Genomic DNA, 21974 nt, shown 5'->3' with positions numbered 1-21974 from the left:
TAATAAAATTTTACCAATTTAATCAAACTGCTGTCAATTATGCAAATTTTAAATTTAAATTTAATTACTTAATTACATATAACTGATAACAGTTTGATCATATTGACAAAATTTTATCTATCAAATCTGAATCTAGGATATCAAATGTGTATAATTTTAAAATACAGAGTACCATATGAGCATTATTGAAAACAGAAGGTACCAAAATGATACTTTACAAAAACATAAGATACCAAATGAGTAAGTTCCCTTATATTTATCTAAATTTGTGTGTCCACTCACTTGCATTGGATACCTTTTAAGAAAACTCTGTTTTGGCAAGGCCAGGTTTAGATGCCAATAAAGAGACCAAAGGCATCAACAGAAAGATAGTACAGAAGAACGTGGAGAAATTATTACAATAATACTGAATGTAATCGAGGCTTCAACAGCTTAGCTCCAAGTGGCTAGGCTAACCAACCAAAATGAAACTAGTAAATCGAACCCAACCCGCATTAAACAGGATAAAAATAAACCAAAATTTGAGAGATTAGATACAAATACAAAGACAAATACACTATGATACATTCCGAAGCAGCTGCTGCTGGTCAGAAGTATATGAAAGTGAAACTGATCTTTCTAGGACGGAAGTTGATTCATTGAAAGGCCTCCTTATGTACTAGAGGCTTGAAGGAATCATTCATTCGTTTTTAACCAGTCAGACACCCATCCAACCAATCAATCACACCTTCCTTTCTCCAAACTTTTAAGTATTCTATCACATGGCAGGGTCTTCATATGAACTATATACAATCAAGATCAAATTCCAGAATTGCAAAGGTTCTTAGCTGTCATGATGGTGTTGCTCCGCGAACTGATGAACTTGCATCTGAAGAGTTAAAGGATGATGAACGGTGAGATTGTTGCAGCCTTTCATTTGCAAGACCCAGAATTGCAAGTGTTGATCTGCCAAAAAAAAATGCAAAAACTTAACAGACACGTGGAAGAGCTACAAAAAACAAATCTCATCATTAACTAATTAAATTGTGTGTTAACAAGTCTGTTGAAAGATGGATCAAGCTCGCACCAATATGCCGTGAATAAAAGGTGCAGTGTATCTTTGTATGAATTATTGAATTAATTACCAGGAAATCCAAATAAGTGCAAATTTCACCAAATAAATAATTAACTGCACATGTCCTCTAGCTAAGAGCCTTAAGAAGATTAATTAAGTACATAAAAGTGTACCTAGGCAGTGAACTTGTTAAGCTCGGCTGACTAGCAAAAGCAGCAAGGGGACTTCTGAGGTTTGCATGCTTGTTTAAAGCACTTTCAAGTTGTGGTGGTGGTAACTGAAAGCATAGTAAAACAAATGATTAGACTGATACACCAAAGCAATGCAGGGATCACCGTATAAATAACAATTCATACCTGCAATAAGACATGAAAAGAATGTGGTTGCGTCTGAGATACACATTTCAAGAAGCCAACCCAAAGTTTTGGCAACTTCCAGACCTGAAGACAGAAGATGGACCAAGATAAGTTTGTAGACAATGATGATTATTCACATAACTGCCTTGAAATCATATGATTAAAACCAGTAAGGCACTAGAAGAAGCTGTAAATTTAACTTAAGAATGTGTACCTGTTTGCTCACAAGTTTGGAAAGTATCTCCATAACGAAATCAACCTGGATAAATCACAAATGCTATTATTATATAGACTATTTAGTCATATATACCATTTCATTCTACAACTAGCTTATTTTTTTTGCAAATCTCATACCCTAACATACATATCGAATGAAAAAATTTTAATCATTTGCTATGGAGAAAGATAAAAGGGAAGAAAACGCATCCGACTCCTTAAGAAGTAACTTTATTCACTAAACTTTGTTACGACACCATAAGGCGGAAGACATCAAAAAAACAATTCAGGATTCCAGTAACATATATCAACTCTCAAAATTACAATGGGAGATGAGATTAAATTTAGCATCAATAAAACACAAGGGAAAGAAGAGACCAGTGAAGGAAAAGCATCAATTGACTGAATTACTGTTCTCATGAAGAGAAGAGGTAGTGGAGTCTGGTCAACCTGAAAATAAAATAATTACTAAAGCACTTAGCAGCTGAAACATATTATATCAGGGCACTTGTATATGAACATATTAGAAACCATATGCACATACCATCTGGCTCAAGGCCCTTGCCAAGACTTGCTGTGTAAATACTGTTCGCTGCTCAAAACAAGCTGAGCAAGCATCTGTTATCTGAAAATAGGAAGAAAAAATAATTATTAAAGCATAGAAATGAGAATAACAAAGGAAAAGAGAAAGGTAGAAGAATAAAGTTTTCAACAAGAGGACATAGGAGAGAGAGAGATGCAGTTTGATCATTTTACAACATTGTTCAGTATGACAGAAAACTTTTACCTTTTTAAGAGCAAGACTATCTTTTTCAGGAGCAATGTTGTGAATGGCAACTAAAACCTCAGCAGGTGTTAAAGCTGGACCAGTATGAGCTGAACCCTGCAATAAAATTGAAATTCAGGGTTTTGTGGGGCGGCGGTGGTTGAGTGGGGAAATTTTTCTCTCCACGTTAGGCAATAAGTTTGTAATGCACACTATAAAAGCACAAAATAATTTATTTTCCCCAATAGATGCAAGCTCTCAACGAGAAGGTGAAAGAGTTAAGGAAAAGAAGCACAGTTCCAAAAGTACAATTATTTGTTGATACTTTTCCTCTCAATGATTGCTACAATCCCTGAGATGCACGAAACTGTGGAAAGTCTATATTTACAGCTGTAACCGTTACTTTATTTTCTCAAATAAAAGGATTGGGTAAATACCCAAATCTAATTTATGTTGAAAAAGAGAAAAAATACTCTCTCTCTCTCTCTATCTCTCTCTCTCTCTCTGTATCTACAGAAACTCTACCATATTTATCATGAGGAATCGCATCCACACCCATGGCAGCAAAACATGAATCTGATCACTCGACTTAACCTGGTATCTCAAATAATGAGCACTCAATTCTGTATTTGCATATATATTCAAAAGTTTTTATTTAAAATCATTGTATGATGGCTACCAGATTAAATTGTCTGAACAATCGAGTGCCAATATGAAATAGGTCCCAATTTCAACTATGATAATATAAATGCAATCTGACTGAGTAATACAAACATGTGTAAGGCCTGATTCTGTTAAGGTATTCAAATATTATATTGAACAACGTGACATTATTATTTTACCAGAATACATGCATTGTGTTCAATCAGATAACAAGTAATAAATAAATACCTGTAGTATATGAGCAAGGGCCTTTTGGAATTTTTCTAAAGGAAGAGCAACAAGCCGGGGAAATATAGGCAAAACCTGTTATTTCAAAGTAATTAGAGCCACAGTTGGGGAAAATGAAATGAAATAAAACTGCAGTCAATCTTTACAACTGAAAAGTACAAACAAATCTCAAGTATTGTTTCTCGGAGCTCATCCAAAGAAACCGCTAAAAAACAACACCATGGAATCTTCTGAACATATTTCGTGTTTTTTTTCTCTGTAAATTGGAATTAGTGACAATTCAGTCAACTTGTTAATCATGCTAGGCAGCACGTAGTTGGTAATGTTCCATATTGAAATTTGCTTTACTATTTTAGATAAAACACAAGTGCTTGAAATGTTATCTGATACACCCTAGTGAAATTGATGGGCCTCAAATTCGCCTAACATATTCTAGGAGGAAGAAAGTTGCAGCAGAAGCGTAGCTGTGATTTTTAATCAAGTCTTATTCAGTTTAGTTTCTGCTATTATATATATATATATATATTGAAAAAGAGACAAAGGTCACATGTTCACGAGTGACCTCCTCCCAAGTTTATTGAGAGTCCCCTCACTTGTGGCGGAGGAAAACCGTGGTTACAAGTATCAGCATAAAATAGGGCAAAATAATAGTACAAAACCCAAAACACTTGCACAAAATACAACAGCAATCACACAGCAGGGAAATACATCAAAACAGACCCAGAAGCAAAACATAGGTGATGAACCAAAGTAAGGAAATCTTATTGCAAAAAACCTCCCCAATCTCTGCTAAGATCTTGGAAAGTTATGCATTGAAAACATGGTTTTTAGGCCAATAAAATGCCTAGCAATGTGTAACGGTGCTGATGCGATGTTGGTGCAATGCTGCATTGAAAACATGGCTTTTAGCAAAAAAAAAAAAAAACGATGTCTAACGATGCATCTGCAATGCTCTGCGCTAAAATTTGATGAAAACTTTGGCGTTGCAGAACTTTTCACTCATGTCAGTTTCATCATCTTTTATTTTATTCTAGTATTTTTTCAAGATCTACAAGTTTAGAGTATAAAACCATAAATTTTGAATGTAGAAAACAGAATTTTGATGAGTTCTTCAATGGGTCTTCAATATTTCTAATGGTTGTGGGTAGAGATCAGATTGAGAAAGGAGAGATGATTTGTGAGAGAGAAAAAAAGAGCTTCAATGGTGGTGGTACCATCATAGTAGGGAGAAACAGTGTGAGAGATCGATTGAGAGAGAGAGGAGTTGTTAATGAGAGGGGCATTATGGTCAAAATTTTAAAAAATGCCTATTTTTGTGATGCTTAATAATTTTGCCATATTTTATAAATATGGTATATTATCATGCATAAAGAATGAAATTTCCTGTTGCAAATGTCTTCACCAAATGGTTAGGCAGAATTTTGAGTTCTTCGTAAGCAAGTTGTACATGATCAAATATCTATGCACCAACTTAAGGAGTGTCGGAATAATTAAGATCAATTACGAATCAATTAATTGTAATTTTAATTTAATTACTCAAGATTTCAGTTTGACTAAAGGGGTAAGTGAAATCAATTAAAGAAAGTAAGTTTGGGAGACACCAAAAGGTCTTGAAGAGTATGAAAATCATTGTAACCAGATCTTTAGGATAACAAAATTCTAATTACTAACCCAATAGGGTAGTAAGAATATAACACCTCAGCAACTAACAAATAAAAGACTATTTCTGCTGTCTTTTATCCCTAGAATAAGTAAGCCTAACATTACCCGAGGTCCAAACATTCACCTTGTCCTCGAGGTGAAATGAATGAGACTGCGGTAGGATTAATTGGTAGTTCTCTCATGTAGCTTCCAATTCTGGTACATTCAAAGATCGTTCAAGTTGAGTCAACTTCTGAAATGTCATTGTTGTGCCAGCCTTTGTCAAAGAATCAATCAAGCAATGTTAAACTTGTTCGATCTCCTAATGCATCTCTTCTCAAACCTTGTAGCTTTCTGTCCATTTAGCTCCACCTTGCATGTACACACCCATAAAAATAGGAAAGGGTCATAGAGTTGCCTTTTCCATCCTTCTCATGAAAAATTAAAACCTTAGGTCTAATTAATGTATGGCGCAATGACTAGAATGGAAACAATGATTTCCAACCCGCCCCCAATGTCACTTCATTCGGGAACTTCCTTGCAGTAATTCCAAATATGATGAATATTGAAGCTCCATTCACATATTAAAACTGTTTACAAGCATGATGCTATCTTCTAGGTTGTCAATCTGTAAACAGAGTCCAAATTTATTTCCTTTCCAGCTCTTCCTGTGGACTGCGAAACTTGGCCTAATAAAATTTGCATCTCTTTTCTACAACTGTCTCATAATCGGCATAGAGAAAATCAAGCAACCTTGTTGTGGCGAAAGTTCAATAAATTTATGATGATAATCCTTAACATATCCATCCTGTCGTAGAGCAAGAAATTGCTCATGTAGTAACCCTTCATAAGTGCACCTGAACTACCGTAGGACCAGTAGCTTCATCTCTCCCCAAAGCAAAATGGGTCTTAGTTTGTGCTCCATTTGGTACCACAGTAAGGCGTGGCCTTCAAACCCAATCACCGCAGCCTCAAGCTTTTCTTCATTCGAATTTTTTGGAGAGAAGTATCTCTCAACCTTAAGAATCCATCCATCTCAGCGTGACCCATTAAAATTTTGGCATCTCCAATCTTCATAAACGAAATTCTTGTCTGGGATCGCAAGGACCAGTTTTCCTAGCCCATTGCTCCATTCATCGTCATTGATGAAGAAAACATGTGCCAACGTCGTACTAGAAGTTGCTTGTCCGTGGCCTTTTTTCAAAGCGGGTGTCAAAGAAGTTGCTTCTCCATGGTTCTTGAGTAAGAGCTCAAACCTCCTTCCCATGCCTCCTGCTAATTCTTTCTTCATCGCTTCCATTTCTTTGCTGACTGTTGAAGCATTCTTGACTTCTTCTCTAACCGTTTCCATTTCTTCTTCCACCGTTTCCAGCCTTGTGATCACATTCTTGTAGCCAGCAGTCATCCAAGGGCAGGTGCTCTAATACCAATTGATAACATCCTAGTGAAATGTAGGTATACAGTGATCTTTATTGATACCAAGAACAAATATGGGGTTCCAAGTTTTCGAGTCACGTGGATATCTCCACAAATAGCTAAACTCTTTACAAACAAAACAAACCTAACATCCCCCTTAGACCCACTTGGTTTCTATTTATAACCTTCTAACTAGGACCAACTAAAATTATTACATAACCAATAGAACAAAAGCTAACTGGGAAAATGAGCTAATTACACAAGCCAAGTCATCAAAAAGTCCTAGGGGTTGGTTAAGTTGTTGTCCCTCTAGCCTTTTTGCTTCTAGAGTATATCAAGCGAATTGGAAGCCTAGCATTATCACCAGGACTATTTACTTTAAACAAGTGAAACACACATTCATTGCTTAAAGAGTAAATAGAGATTCTCATGAAAGAGAGAAGAATAACCCAAACCTCATTTTTGGAAAGTGAAGATAACATTGGGATAAGAATTGATACATCCTGCAGCAAGAACACTAATCCAATTTGAGATGCAAGAAAGAGACCAAAACTTTCAGATTACCATTAAGGAAGAAAAAAGCATCAGATTTAGAAAAACCTTCAATTTAGTTTCATATAAATGTTTGACGGTGGCTATCAGATCAGGAGCAGGCGTCGTCTCCTGGGTCAAAATTTGCAGTACCTTAACAGATGAAAAGAAACCATAAGAAAGTAGAAAATTTTCAAGCTTAAAGCAAAAATGCATTGCAAAAACAATATCAACTACAACACCAAACTACAAAGAGAACTTACTAGCATCAAAAGATTCTCACTCTCTTGTGGTGGATCAGATATTATGGAGAGCAAATCAGGATTAGATGAACCTAGTGCCCTTGTGAGAATTGGGATATGGCGGTGAAAGGCCTGAATTGCAAAGGTTAGAACCGAAAGTAACACAAAATCTTAAAGATATGAGAGCAATATCATTCAGACATCTTTGTCTTTGTATTAGCTGTTAGTACCAAATAAATAAATCAAAATTATATAATGACTTGAAATCGCACAAAAATGTAATTGTACATATATCTGGGTTATAGTGGGTGATGAAATCCATTTCCACAAACACCAATTAGCTCTAGTGAAAAGACATACTCAATTCAGAATAATTGTCTAATTATTACTATTTACTGATCGCTAATCTATTGTTGCAACATTACAGTTTCTTCTCTTTCTTTTTTTTTTTTTTTTTGGTTTCTAAACAAAATCTCAACTTCTATTAATAATATAAAATAAGTACAAGCAATCATTCCTAATGAGAAAAAAGAAAATCAAAACAAACAAAACATTAGAAAAATTATTTCCAATCTTCACATAAATTGGAGAAAAGCACATCCTTAAAGTCCATTGCATTAAAAAGCCAAATAGCTGCCAACCCGGTTCTCCCCAACATCTTTTGTTTTATTTCCAGAAACAGAGTGCATAAATAGCTGAGTACCAGATTTCACCATTCACCACTGAAAACCAAACTCATAGAAATTTGTACCATACTTTCATTGTGAAAGGACAGTATATGAAAAGATGACCAAACATCTTCCTCATTCTTCTTGCAGATCACGCATCAGCCTGGGGAGAGTGAAAAATAAGGTTTCTGTAGAAATATCATTGTAAATACCTAGAGTATATTGTACAGCTAAATTTAGGTTGTAATTGATAGCTAAGTTTAGGTTATATTTTTCCTTACTTTTAGTTGTCTAGCTCTTTGTATTCAACCTATATATTTAAGTCATACTATTCACCAATTGAATTAGATTAGAAGTATTATTCACAAAAACTACGTGGTATCATAGCTTTAGTAGTAAAATAAAAAAAAATTGGAAAATCTTTCCAATATTTTTTTCTGCCCCTTCTCAAAACAAAAAAAAAAATTAGGGTTTTGCAATCTTGAGCTCAACCTTAGAATACCATTTTAGGGTGATTTTCTACTCTCACCTCCTACACAGGAAGCTTGCTCCACCTCCTGCCGACAAAACCCCAAAGTCTGACGCCCAACAAATTCGCACATGAGCCCCACACGCCACCTCCATCTCCGGCCACTCTCCCACACGCCCAGCGTGTGTAGGCGCGTCCAACACCCCGACGACTAGCTTTTTCTGGCGACGTCTTCATTGGCAATCCCTACTGCTTCTTCCACGATTTCATCAAAAAAAAAAACAAATCCTCATAAGTTTATTCCTGATCAACCCTCTTCCATCTTCAATCTCACTCTAAAATTCTTAGCAATGGTTGTTCCAGCCAACTCTTCTTCCTCAAAGAGTCTATCTCAAAAAAATCACCTTCTCAAATCAATGGCTGCTCCACAACTTCTCCAATCCGCCAAGCCCACTTCTCAATCAACTGCTCATGTCACCAATTCTTTTCACAAAGTCAGCCATTTATCAAAGCCAAACCCACCTTCAACCGAGGCAAATGTCAATATAGTGTGTCGTCAAGGTTTTACATCTCACACATTTACTGCAACCTCCAACAAAGGTACTTGGATAGTTGATTCAGGGGCTTCCGACCACATGACGAGTGATTTACAAGTCTTCACCACCTTCAAACCATGTGCTAATTCCCACACAGTCAGAATTGTCGATGGATCTCTCTCCAAAGTAATAGGGACTGGCTCTATAACATTATTAGATGACATTCTCCTTTCATCTATTCTATTTGTCTCTAAACTAAATTGTAATCTCCTTTCAATAAGCAAACTTACTCAAAATCTGAATTGTGTAACTAAATTCTATCCAAATTTTTGTGAATTTCAGGTCGAGAGTTCGGAGAAGGTGATTGGCAGTGCTGAAATGCATGATGGGCTCTATATTCTCAAGAATTCTCCTAAAAGTAAACAAGTTCACAAATCAAGTTGTGGTAACCTTTCCAATTTAGATTCTATTTTCAAATCTGTATCTATTTCGAATGAAAATCTCATCATGTTGTGGCATTTTCGACTTGGACATCCAAATTTTGGTTATCTTGAAAAACTATTTCCTCAGTTATTTGTCCACAAAAGACCAAATTTCTTTCATTGTGAAGTCTGTCAACTTGCTAAGTATACCCATAACTTTTATCCCAGTCTTCCTTACAAACCTTCACATTATACAGTGATATTTGGGGACCCCCGCGAGTAACAAATATTAATGGATCTTAGATAGTTTGTATCTTTTCTTGATGATCATACTAGGACAACATGGACATTTCTTATGAAAGATAAATCTGAAATTGCTTCCATTTTTAAAATTTTCCATTCCTTGATTCAAAATCAATTTAACCGAAAGATCCAAATCCTAAAAACTGATAATGGAAAGGAATATTTTGACTCCATTCTTGGTCCATACTTGTTAGATCAAGGAATTGTTCACATTAGTTCATATGTTGATACTCCGCAACAAAATGGAGTGGCTAAGAGGAAAAACAGACATCTTGAAGTTTTGGGAGGAAGCCTTACTCACAGCCACCTATCTCATCAATCGTATGCCTAGTCGTGTACTACAATTCAAAGCCCCAAGAAACCTGTTACTTGCGACATTCCCTCATATATCAGCCTTCTCCTCAGTACAACTTTTGTCCATGTTTATGATCACAAAAGAGCAAAACTTGATCCAAAGTTATCCCCACTTACAAAAAGGGTCTAACACTATGGATGTCACATTTTTTTAACATCAAACTTTCTTTCCCAAGTCTGGTATTCAGGGGGAGCATTCACAAGAATATCAACTTTGGGAAACTCTTAAGAATCATCAAGCTCCATTTCCTCGACCTAATGTTGAGGCACACGAACATCAAAGTACTCAGTCATTTCCTCAACCCAATGTTGTGGCACATGAACATCAAAGCGTTCAATCATTGCCTTCTTTGTCTATCTAACCAGATTAATCAACTAGTCCTTCCTTGCCTTTTTTTCCTATCCAACCAGATGTCAGTCCAGAAAACACATCCAACCCGTCTTTCTCTATAGTCAATCCGACCTCACCTCCTCCTCAGAAAATCCAAACACTCTTTCAAACTTACCACCACCTCAAACTCAAGCACAATTTGATATGGGTAACAAAGAATTTCGTGTTTATAGCAGGAGAAAAGTTGGGAATATAGAGGTCAACATGCAAGACAAGAACTATTCAAACACTCGTCAAAGCCCTCTCAACCTTGAAAATCACGAAGGTAAGGATTCTGTGACTTATGAGTTAGCTTCTCCTACTATTGATGATCTCGACCTACCTATTGCTCATCGAAAGGGTGTTAGAACTTATACCAATCACCCCATTGAAAAGTATGTTGCTTATGGGAAACTAACACCTATGTACCGAGCTTTTGTCTCTTCTCTTGATCTTATTCAGATTCCCACAGACATTTATGAGGCCTTGAAAGATCCTAAATGGAAGATTGCAGTCGATGAAGAAATGAATGCTCGAGAAAAATGATACTTGGGTTCTCACTGAGTTACCTCAAGGTAAGCGAACAGTTGGTTGTAAGTGGATTTTCACCGTCAAGTATAATTCAAATGAGAGTATCAACAGATTCAATGCTCAATTGGTTGCCAAGGGATTCATTCAATCATATGGTGTTGACTATCAGGAGACCTTTGCTCCGGTCGCCGAGCTTAATACTGCAAGAGTTTTATTATCACTTGTTATAAACTGTGATTGGCCTTTATATCAGTTGGATGTAAAAAAAAATGTTTTTTTGAATGGGGATCTCAAAGAAGAAGTCTATATGAAAATTCCACCAAGGATGGAGAAACACTCCAGTGGTCGAGTAGTGTGCAAACTTCTCAAATCTCTTTATGACTTGAAACAGTCACCTCAGGCATGGTTTGACAAATTTGCAAAGTTAGTTGTCAAACATGCATATACTCAAAGCCAGGCTGATCATACTCTATTTTTCAAGTTCTCTTCAACAGGGAAGCAAGCAATTCTCATTGTCTATGTGGATGACAAAATCTTAATTGGAGATGACTTAGGAGAAATTTCAGATCTCAAAATACTTCTTGCCTCAGAATTTGAAATCAAAGATCTAGGAACCCTCAAATACTATCTTGGTATGGAAGTAGGTTGTTTAAAAGACAGAATTGTTATATCTCAGCGAAAGTATATCCTAGATCTTCTAAAGAAAACTGGAATGATTGAGAGCAAGTCAGTTGACACTCCCATGGATCCAAACTTGTAAGTTAATCGAAGAGATGATTCAACTCCAGTAGAGAGGGGGAGCTATCAAAGATTAGTAGGAAATCTAATCAATCTCTCATACAAGACCTAATATCGCCTTCCCAATCAGCGTTGTAACATATGCACAGTCCTTGTGAAGAGCACTTGGAAGCAATGTATCGTATTCTAAGGTATCTGAAAATGATACCAGGTCTTGGTTTGCACTTCAGAAAACACAACAACCGAGACTTGGAAGTTAACATAGACTCTAGTTGAGCTGGAGAGCTGACCTACAGACGATCAATCAGTGGTTATTGCACCTATGTATGAGGTATTTTAGTTACTTGGTGTAGCAAAAAAAAAGTCTGTGGTCTCAAGGAGTAGTGCAGAGTCACAATAACATGCTTTGGCCTTGGGTATTTGTGAAGGGATGTGGATCAAAAGGCTTATGAATAAATTGAGGTTTGACTCTCCCGAGTCCTTTAAAATGCACAGTGATAGTCAAGCTACAATTAGCATTGCTAAAAATACGGTTCACCACGACAGAACTAAACATTTTGAAATAGACACACTTCATTTCTGAGAAGGTGAACTCAAAGATCATTGAGCTCAACTACATTCCTACAAAGAAACAGATTGTCAACATCCTAACAAAGGCCCTACCAAGAACAAGTTTTGAAGAATTCAATTCCAAGCTGGGTTTGTATAACATATACAACTCAACTTGAGGGAAGTGTAGAAATATCATTGTAAATACCTAGAGTATATTGTACAGCTAACTTTAGGTTGCAATTGACAGGTAACTTTAGGTTATATTTTTTCTTATTCTTAGTTGTCTAGCTCTTTGTATTCAGCCTATACATAGGTCATACTATTCATCAATAAAATTAGATTAGAAATATTATTCACAAAAACTACCAAGTCCTTTGCAGAACCTCATGAACACGTAGACGCTCTAAGACAACAGCCACACAAAGAAACAAACCTTAGAAGGTGTAGGGCTTTTCCAAACCTTGTCCATCCATGTGAACAAGTTGTTAGAAACATTACCTACCAACATATTGAATGTTGATTACCAAGAGAACACTTCAGAAGAATCTCCCAACCAAATCTTTCTATCCCCCAACACTGGGTAAATAATTTGATTTTGCAGCCAATGAATAAACTCAATATCATTTAAATTTTTTATTAAATGAAGATTCCAATCACTCTCCCCTCCACTGTAACACAAAAATCTCTCTGAAAGCCTACCAAATTGGGAAATGCTTCTCTTAATGCTACTTCTACGCACCAAGCACCTTCCCAAAAATGAATTTGTTTACAATTGGCCACTTTGAACTTCACCATTGCCAAAACTCTTCATATAATGCAACAATTCCTTTCCAAGGACATCTAGCTGACATCCTAACTCCGAGCCTTGTATCCCACCCATTATTATGAATTCAATACTTACTCTTTATAACATTGTGCCAAAGAGAATTCTTTACCTTTGGAAAACGCCATAGCCATTTCATAAGAAAACCTTTATTTCTCTCCCTAAGCGTACCAATCCCTAGACCTCCTTTCAACTTACAGACAGTTTTCCAGTTCCCCGCCTCATAAATCTCCCCCTCTAATAAAAAAATCCTCATCGACTTTTCTATTATCTCTACAAATAGAAATTGGTGCCCTAAAAATTGACAAATAATTTACAGGAAGTGATGACACACCATATGAGTGAGTCATCCCATTGATATATATATATTTGGACACTTTCGACACAACTGACTTCCAAAAAATCAATTTATTTGGAGAATTCCCTAAAGGCATTTCCAAATAGGCCATGACCCAACTTCACACCCTGCTAAATCAGCTTTTCCAACCAGCCAACCTTCCTCAACATTAGGCCCCAAAATTGACTTTTATTCCAATTAATTCTTAGACCTGATATAACACAAAACGACTTCAAAATCCCTAGCAAATGGGAAATATTCTGATTATTAGCGTTGTAGAAAAATCTTTTCTATTTTGGGAATTATTTTGTATAGCTGTATGTTAGCTATTGTGTTTATTATTCAGTATTTTTAGTAGTTAAGAGGTTCTATTCTCTGCCTTTACTGTATTATTTATTTACCTTTATAGGGAACCTTGTACACAATATATACACAGTTAGTGTGTAAGAAATATAATAACATAAATTACCCATTCCTGTCGACTTGGTATCAAAGCAGCCGCACCCTTCAAATCCTAAATCCTAGTTTTTCGTTCTTCCATTCTTTCACCATGTCAGACAGCTCCAATGAATCTACCAACACCCAAGCCAATCCCAATAATTCCACCATTATTCCAGCCAAATCCACTATTGCCGATTCCCACTTACCACGATTCGCTTGAATGGAGACAACGCTCTGAGATGGTCTCAATCGGTTCAGATGTATTTGAGAGGCCGAGGAAAAATGGGGTATTGGACTGATGAAAAGAAGGCCCCAACAGAGACAAATCCAACCTACGACAACTGGGATGCTGAAAATTCTATGGTAATGGCGTGGCTTGTTAACTCCATAGAGGAAGAAATCAGCTACAGTTATATGTGCTATCCTACAGCAAAGGAACTCTGGGGACAATGTAATTCAGATAAACTTTGAATTGGAAAACTAATCTCAGATATTTGAGTTGAATCTCAAACTTGGAGAAATAAACCAAGGAGAGGACAGCATTACGAAATACTTTAATTCATTGAAGCGAATATGGCAAGACTTGGATCTCTTCAATACCTACGAAAGGAAATCTGCAGAAGATGGATAACACCACAAGAGAACAATTGAGAAAACCCAGATTTACAAGTTCTTTGATAGGACTCAATGTTAAGTTTGATGAGGTGAGGGGGAGAACAATTAGAAGACCGCCCGTGCCTCCAATTGGTGAAGTATTCTCGGAGGTCAGAAGAGAGGAGAGTTGGAGGAGTGTTATGCTGGGAAAGAAAGTCCTTGGAACTGCTATTGAAGGCTCGACACTGGTTGTTGGAGGAGCTACAGCAGAAATACCTCGTATTCGCCTAAATCTGATGAGAAACCACAAGTTTGGTGCGATCTCTGTAATAAACCTCACCATACTCGCGAAACCTGTTGGAGGATTCATGAAAAACCTGCGAACTGGAAGAGCAAAGCTAAAAGATCAGGCTGCACCCCTACTGCAAATGAAGTCAAGACTAATCCATTCACTAAGGAGCAAATGACACATCTTCATGCACTACTGAAATCCAACTCGGCCTCATCTAGTATTCCTTCTGCTTCTCTTCCACAATCAAGTAATAAAATAAATGCCCTAGACTGTTTTTTTTCCATCTTGTGCTCTGTGGGTAATTGACTCCAAGCTTCTGACCATATGACCAATTCTTCTACATTGTTTGAATCCTATATACCTTGCTCATGGGATAAAAAAGTTAGGATAGATCTTAAATCTGTCCTCACCTATTACAGGAAAAGGTTAGTAAAACTATCGGAGGAGATAGATCTTAAATTTGTCATCCTTGTTCCTGATCTTACCTGCAATCTTTTATCTATGAGTAAATTATCAAGGGATTCTAACTGTTGTGTGATTTTCTATGACTCTTATTGTCTTTTTTAGGACCGGAATTCGGGGAAGACGATTGGTAGTGCTAGAATGATTAATGGTCTCTATTATTTTGAAGATAATATTTCTAAAACTAAAATTGCTCAAGGGTTTAGTAGCATTAGTTCTCTTTCTGTTCATGATCAAATAATGGTTCGGCGTTATAGATTGGGGTCATCCTAGTTTCTCTTATTTAAAACATTTGTTTCCAACTCTGTTTAAAAGGTTGAATCCTTTATCTTTAAAGTGTTAAAGTTGCGTATTGGCCAACTCTGTTTAAAAGGTTGAATCCTTTATCTTTAAAGTGTTAAAGTTGCGTATTGGCCAAGAGCCAACGTAAGTTTTACATTGATTCTTCAAACTTTTTTATCCTTTTTATAGTGATGTTTGGGGACCTTCTAAGGTTACCACTATTTCTGGAATAAAATGGTTTGTCACTTTTATAGACGACCATACTCGCATTTGTTGGGTATATTTAATGAGAGAAAAATATGAAGTAAAGCAGATTTTTACAAAATGATTGAAGCTTGATTTCAAACAAAAATCAGTATTTTGAGAACTAATAATGAGACAGAGTATTTTAATATAATTCTTGGAAAATTTTTAAAAGAAAATGGTATTTTACATCAATCTACTTGTCCAGATACATCTGAACAAAATGGTGCAGCTGAACAAAAATAGACATTTATTAGAAACAGCTCGTGTTGTGCTCTTACTGCATCTTATTTAATAAATAGGATGCCCACCAATATTTTAAATTACATTACTCTATTAGAAAGTTCAACAAAAATTCCATATTCTAGAATTAATTCTGATTTACATTTAAAAAAATTTGATTGTACCGCCTATGTCTACATTCCCATTAAGGTCTAGATCTAAGATCCTAGAGCTGAAAAATGTGTTTTATTGGGATATCCTCCTAATAAAAAATGATATGAATGTTTTAATCCTGTTACTAAACGTATTTACACGATTATAGATGTTTCTTTTTTGGAAAATATTCCTTATTTCTCCAAAAATTTAATTCAAGGGGAGAATTTAAGGGAACCAAATTTTTGGGAAACTGTTGAACCTTTACCAAAGACTATTCTTGGTATTTCTATTAAGGAAACTAATCCCCCAAATACGAATCTAAAATTGGTTTGTCATATAAGGAAATGCTACGATTAATTAAAAATCATAACAACCTTGAGCATGTGGTGTATTCAAGGAAGAATGTCGTCGCAAGAAGTAGGGACCCTTTAATCATCTCTGCGCATGATCAATTGCAAGCCCTGGACAATGGTTCTTCAAATATTCCAGATAATTCTTCTTTCATTCCTACTTCTAATTCATCTCAACATATTATTCAGCCATCAAAACATAATTTAAGTTCTAATTCTGCTCCTAAACCTACCCCAGAATTAGCCCCAGGAAATCTTGAATTAGACAACCTTCCCATTGCTCTTAGGAAAGGAGCCTGTGCCTGTACCAAACACCCTATTGCCAAATATATATCCTACAATCACCTATCTGAATCCTTTAAAGCATTTACCATTAAAATTTCAGAACTAGTTGTGCCTAGAAATGATCAGAAAGCACTAGATAAACCGAGTTTGAAGTTAGCAATGTTTGAGGAAATGAATGCTCTAAAAAAGAATGGTACTTGGGAAATTGTAGTTGCCGAGGGAGAAAAAAATTGTATAATGTAAATGGGTATTCACAATAAAAAGCAAAACTAATGGAAGTGTTGAGAGGTACAAAGCTAGGCTTGTGGCTAAGGGATTTACCCAAACCTATGGAATAAATTACCAAGAAACATTTGCTCCAATTGCTAAAATTAATTCTATACATGTGTTGTTGTCTCTAGTAGTGAATTCTAATTGGCTTTTATACCAATTAGATGTAAAAAAATAATTTTCTCAATGGAGATCTAGAAGAAGAAGTGTTTATGAGTCTTCCACCAGGCTTCAAATACCACTTTGGAGCAAGAAAAGTTTGTAAATTGAGAAAGTCCTTATACAAACTCAAGTAGTCCCCTCGAGCCTTGTTTGAACGCTTTGGTAAGGTGTTAAAGCATTATTTTTTTTTTCGAAAAAGAGAGGGGTCTTTCTCTTAGACTAACCTCATCTCAAATATATTGAGAGCCCTCACTTATGGCGGATGAAAACCGTGGTAACATCACACAAAAAAAAAAAAACAAGGCCAAACAAAAAGCACTAAAAACACCCCACACTAGCCACAAACTACCCCACTCCCTACATAGATCCAAAAAAGAAACCCCCTCAAAACCTCTTGATTTATACACCCAAGTAGCAACCCGAAAATTGATCTTATCCTAAATAATCTCCACTGAACAATAAACGTCTTCAAAAATCCTACTATTTCTTTCAATCCAAATTGGCCAAAAGGTCGCCAACAGAATACTCTACCACAAACAAGCCACCCTCTTACCTCCCACTAAACGGCACAGGAACAATTGAGAACAAGAGGGGGGCATACACCTAATGACCATAAACTCGGCAAGCACTTTAAACCACATCTCCCTAGCAAAACTACACGCCAGGAATAAATGCCAAGCTGACTTCCCTTCATTCTTACAGCATACACCAATATGGCGATAAAGAGTGCAAGAGTCTTCTCCTCTACAAGTTAACATGGACAACCAGTCAAACACTTAAACTTTGGAAGGAGACACACTTCCACAATTTTTTAGCCCAAATCTCCTCCGAACCCAAATGAGCATAGCTCAATCTTTGAAAGCCTGACTTACAAGAGAACAGTCCACTAGTGTCTAGAATCCAGAGCCTCCCATCCTCCAATATCGACGGCAGAGCAACATGCTGAAGCAATTGTAACAGCTGAGCCAAGCTAGAAACCTCCCTATCAAACAAATTCTTACGAAAACGCAGGTCCCACCCTAGACCACCCAAACTCCCTGCACCTCCTGAGACAACTAAATCTTTAATCAAGCAGTTGCCAGCCATGGACAACAAAATTAAATCAAAGAATTGAGACTTTAATACGTTTTTCACAACAATCAAATTTTTGTCAAGACATAATCATAGGCTCAATGCACGCCCAAAGGAATAAAACACTTATTTGGAAATCCTTTCAAGCGAATAGCCATTCCCCACTTTTTTTGGACAGAATAGACAGATTTTTTTTCTTTTTCCTTGCCGGTGAAAAAAAAATGAATTTGTTATGAAAAAACACAAAATTTCAAATTTCCGATTATAGATAGAAAGGGAAAATGAAAGGATTAAAAAAAACGAAGAGAAACAAAAAAGAAGAATGTATAGAAAGCATCACATATCCAAACATCCTCCCAAAAGCGAATCCTATCCCCCCTCCCCACCTTGAACCTGACCAACCAGCCAAAATCATCATACAAAGCCGAGATATCTCTCCAAGGACCTCGAACAGACAACCTCACTCATCTACCAGTATCCCAATGACCACCATCCACCCCATACCTACTCTTCACCACCCTATGCCACAGAGCCTTGCTCTCTAAAGGGAACCGCCATAACCATTTCACAAGAAATGTCTTGTTCCTCATCTCCAAATTTTTGATACCAAGACTACCATCACTGCGAGATTTACAAACTTCTTGTCGAGAGACAATGCGATCGGCCCAGGACTGATCCGCTCCTTCCCACAGAAAGTCTCACATCAACTTCTCAAGAATCCCCACCACACTTAGGAATACGAAAGAGCGACAGGTAATACACCAGAGTAGAAGACAATTAACTGAATAAGAGTCAACCTGCCACCCCGTGACAGAAAATTACTCTTCCACCCAACCAACCGTTTAGCACACTTCAAAACAACAGGCTCCCTTTAGAGAGGGGATGCCCCCAAAGGTAAGCCCAAATACTTCATAGGCCACTGACCCACTACACAGCCAATCTCTCTGGCTCGATGGTCCACTATCTCCTCAGCCACGTTAATTCCCAACAACTGACATTTCTACAGATTAACAGATAACCCAGACAACACTAAAGACCTCCAGGATATCAAGAAGCACTAGTAAGGACTCCTCATCGTTAACAAAGAAGATCGTATCGTCAACGAATTGAAGATGACTGCCTCAACTTTATCATTGCCCACTGTAAAACCTCTAAAGGCCAAAATGCTTTTAGCCTTGTTAACCATTCTGCCCAAGACATCCACCACCAATGTGAACATGGAGGAATCCCCTTGACAAAGGCCCCTCGAACCCTTAAATTTTCCCCTAGGTCGCCCATTTAAGAACACAGAGAAGGACGTAGAAGACAGGCAGTCATACATCCACCTCCTCCACACTTCTCCAAACCCTTCCTTATCGAGAACAAAGTTCAAAAATTCGGAATCCACACAATCGTAAGCTTTCTCAAAATCAATGTTGAACACCCACCCCTTCCTACCCTTACTCCTATATTCCTTCACCGCCTCACTTGCAACCAATACTGTGTCCAAAATCTACCTACCCTCAACAAAATCTGAGTTTCCTCTATCTTGTCCGAAAGAACTCGAAGTCTAAAAGCCAACACTTTTGAAATAATTTTATACAAACTAGTGACCAAGCTGATAGACCTGTAATCCCTCACACGACAACTATCAATCTTCTTAGGGATAAGGCAAATATAGGTCTCATTGGCTCTCCCATGAATTACTCAATCTTTGAAGAAACCATCAAAGACTGCCAAAAGATCACTTTGCACACTGTCCCAATTGTCTTCATAAACTGCCATAGAAAACCCATCAGGCCCCGGGGCTTTAGACCCATCACAGTCAAACATCGGACGTTTGATCTCCTCCTCGGAGAAGGCTGCCCAATAAGAGAAGCCAAGAAGGACGAAATAGGGTCCCAAGAAAGACCCTCCACACCAATCCAATCTCTATGGACCGACGAGTACAAAGAAAAATAAAATCCCACAATAGCCTTTTCAATATCAACATCTTTACCAAGAATAGTGTCGTCCTCTTGCTCAATCCTAGAGATAAAGTTCTTAGCTTTTCGAGCACTAAGAATACTATGAAAAAGCTTGGAATTAACATCCCCTCTTTGGCCCATTGACATTTCAAGGTTGTTGCTCACGGCATATGAGAAATTATATGGATAAAAAGATTGCTTGAAGAGTTGTAGTCATCACAGTCCTCCTATGAAGTTGTACTGTGAGAACAAGGCAGCGATTGCTATTGCTCATAATCCATGCTTCATAATTGCAAAAAGCACGTTGAAGTAGACAAGCACTTTATTAAGAAAAAAATTGAGAATGGTCTAGTGTGCATGTCCTATGTCCCTACTGAATAACAAGTGGCAGAAATCTTTACAAAAGGATTATGTAAAAAACAATTTGACAATCTGAATAGCAAGCTGGCTATGGAGAATATTTTTAAACCATCATGAGAGGAGTGTAGGAAAATCTTTTTTATTTTGGGAATTATTTTGTATAGTTGTATGTTAGCTATTTTGTTTATAATTCAGTATTTTTAGGGGAGTAATTAAGAGGTTTTATTATATGCCTTTACTTTATTATTTATTTCCCTTTATAGGGAACCTTGTACACAATATATACACAGTGTATAAGAAATATAATAACAGAAATTACCCATTCCTGTCGACTAGCGTCAAGAAAAAATTAAGTGTACTTCGTAAATTGTAAATGAGTGATTTCAAGATTCTCCCTCCCAACCTAAAGCCTTGAACAACACTCAACTTCTTGGCCCTATCCACCATCCTCCAAAGTGCATCCACTAAAGTGAAAAGAAAAGGTGATAGAGAATCCCCTTGTCTAATCCCTCTAGTGCCTCTAAACTTCCTTCTAGGCCTACTAATAAGAAAAGTAGAATAAGATGTTGTATTGACACAACCTCTAATCCACTTTCTCCATCTTTCCCCAAAACCCTTCTCTCTAGAACAAAATCTAAGAAATTCTATTACACAAGATTGTAAGCTTTATCAAAGCTCCTATAAATTCTAAAATTGTTGCATCCAATACCTCTTTCAACCTCAAAGATAACACTTTGGAGATGAATTTGAATAGACTAGTAATCAAACTTATAGGTCTTTAGTCTTTGACTCTACTTGAGTTGCATTTCTTTGGAATTAAGCAAATATATCTCATTAATCAGACCATGAATAATCTCATCTTTGCTAAATTTATTGAGAACCCTAATCAAATCATCTTTTACCACTTCCAAATTTTCTTGATACACCACCAATGTGAAATCATCTGGGTTAGGTGATTATTGCCATCATTGGCAAATATTGCTCTTCTAATCTCCTGTTTATCAAATGGTCTTTTGGGGTATACACTTCCACTCCAATCCCTCCATACTAGAAAACAAAATCTCCATCGATTGATATAATTTCTTGTAAAAGAAACAATCTTGGATTCAATATCTTCCTCTTTATCGAGACCAAACCCAACCTCCCTCTCAATTTTATCAATAAAGTTCTTGGATCTTCTTGCATTCATTAAACTATGGAACAATCTAGTATTTGCATCCCAGATGAGCTTAGATTTTAATCTAAGTGCATGTTCTTCAAGCAACATACACTGCCAATCAAGTTTAAGCTGTGCTCTCTCCTCCTTGAGTTGTTGATTCCATCTCCCTCTAGCTTCCTCGGCATCTAAAATCTTATTCTTTCAATTTGCAACTACTTAATTTTTTTGGCCCCCAAACTCTCCAAACTCCATTGTTTTATCACTTTCAAAACTTTTTAACTTGTTAATAAATTTGAGACCTTCCCATCCAAACACAATAGCCTCCTTCCACCATTTTGCAAATTTATCATCAAAACCTTCTGGCTTTAAGATGATATTACCATCTGAATATTCTCCTTCCACGCAAGCTGCCTCCACATTTGTTTCTTCCTGATTTTCTCATTGTTATTCTGGTAAATTCTCT

The 21974-nt window shown here is 36.8% G+C and overlaps 1 protein-coding gene across 2 annotated transcripts in view; it reads right to left on the bottom strand.

Annotated features, from left to right (window-relative positions):
* Window positions 1–369: 369 nt before the first annotated feature.
* LOC133804695 (uncharacterized) overlaps window positions 370–21974 on the bottom strand; it is a 61185-nt gene continuing 39580 nt past the window's right edge. For both annotated transcript variants that reach the window (XM_062242838.1, XM_062242837.1), the window contains 11 exons: window positions 7135–7245; window positions 6941–7024; window positions 6796–6843; window positions 3284–3358; window positions 2414–2509; window positions 2171–2251; window positions 2005–2076; window positions 1625–1669; window positions 1411–1494; window positions 1228–1331; window positions 370–945 (listed from right to left, as the gene is read on the bottom strand). In XM_062242838.1, the coding sequence (XP_062098822.1) occupies window positions 831–945; window positions 1228–1331; window positions 1411–1494; window positions 1625–1669; window positions 2005–2076; window positions 2171–2251; window positions 2414–2509; window positions 3284–3358; window positions 6796–6843; window positions 6941–7024; window positions 7135–7245 (915 nt within the window). In that variant the 3' untranslated portion in view covers window positions 370–830. The remainder of the gene's footprint in view (window positions 946–1227; window positions 1332–1410; window positions 1495–1624; window positions 1670–2004; window positions 2077–2170; window positions 2252–2413; window positions 2510–3283; window positions 3359–6795; window positions 6844–6940; window positions 7025–7134; window positions 7246–21974) is intronic.

Source organism: Humulus lupulus, chromosome X, assembly GCF_963169125.1.
Source record: "Humulus lupulus chromosome X, drHumLupu1.1, whole genome shotgun sequence".
Lineage (NCBI taxonomy): Eukaryota > Viridiplantae > Streptophyta > Magnoliopsida > Rosales > Cannabaceae > Humulus > Humulus lupulus.
This window is presented reverse-complemented; position numbering and strand designations above follow the sequence as displayed.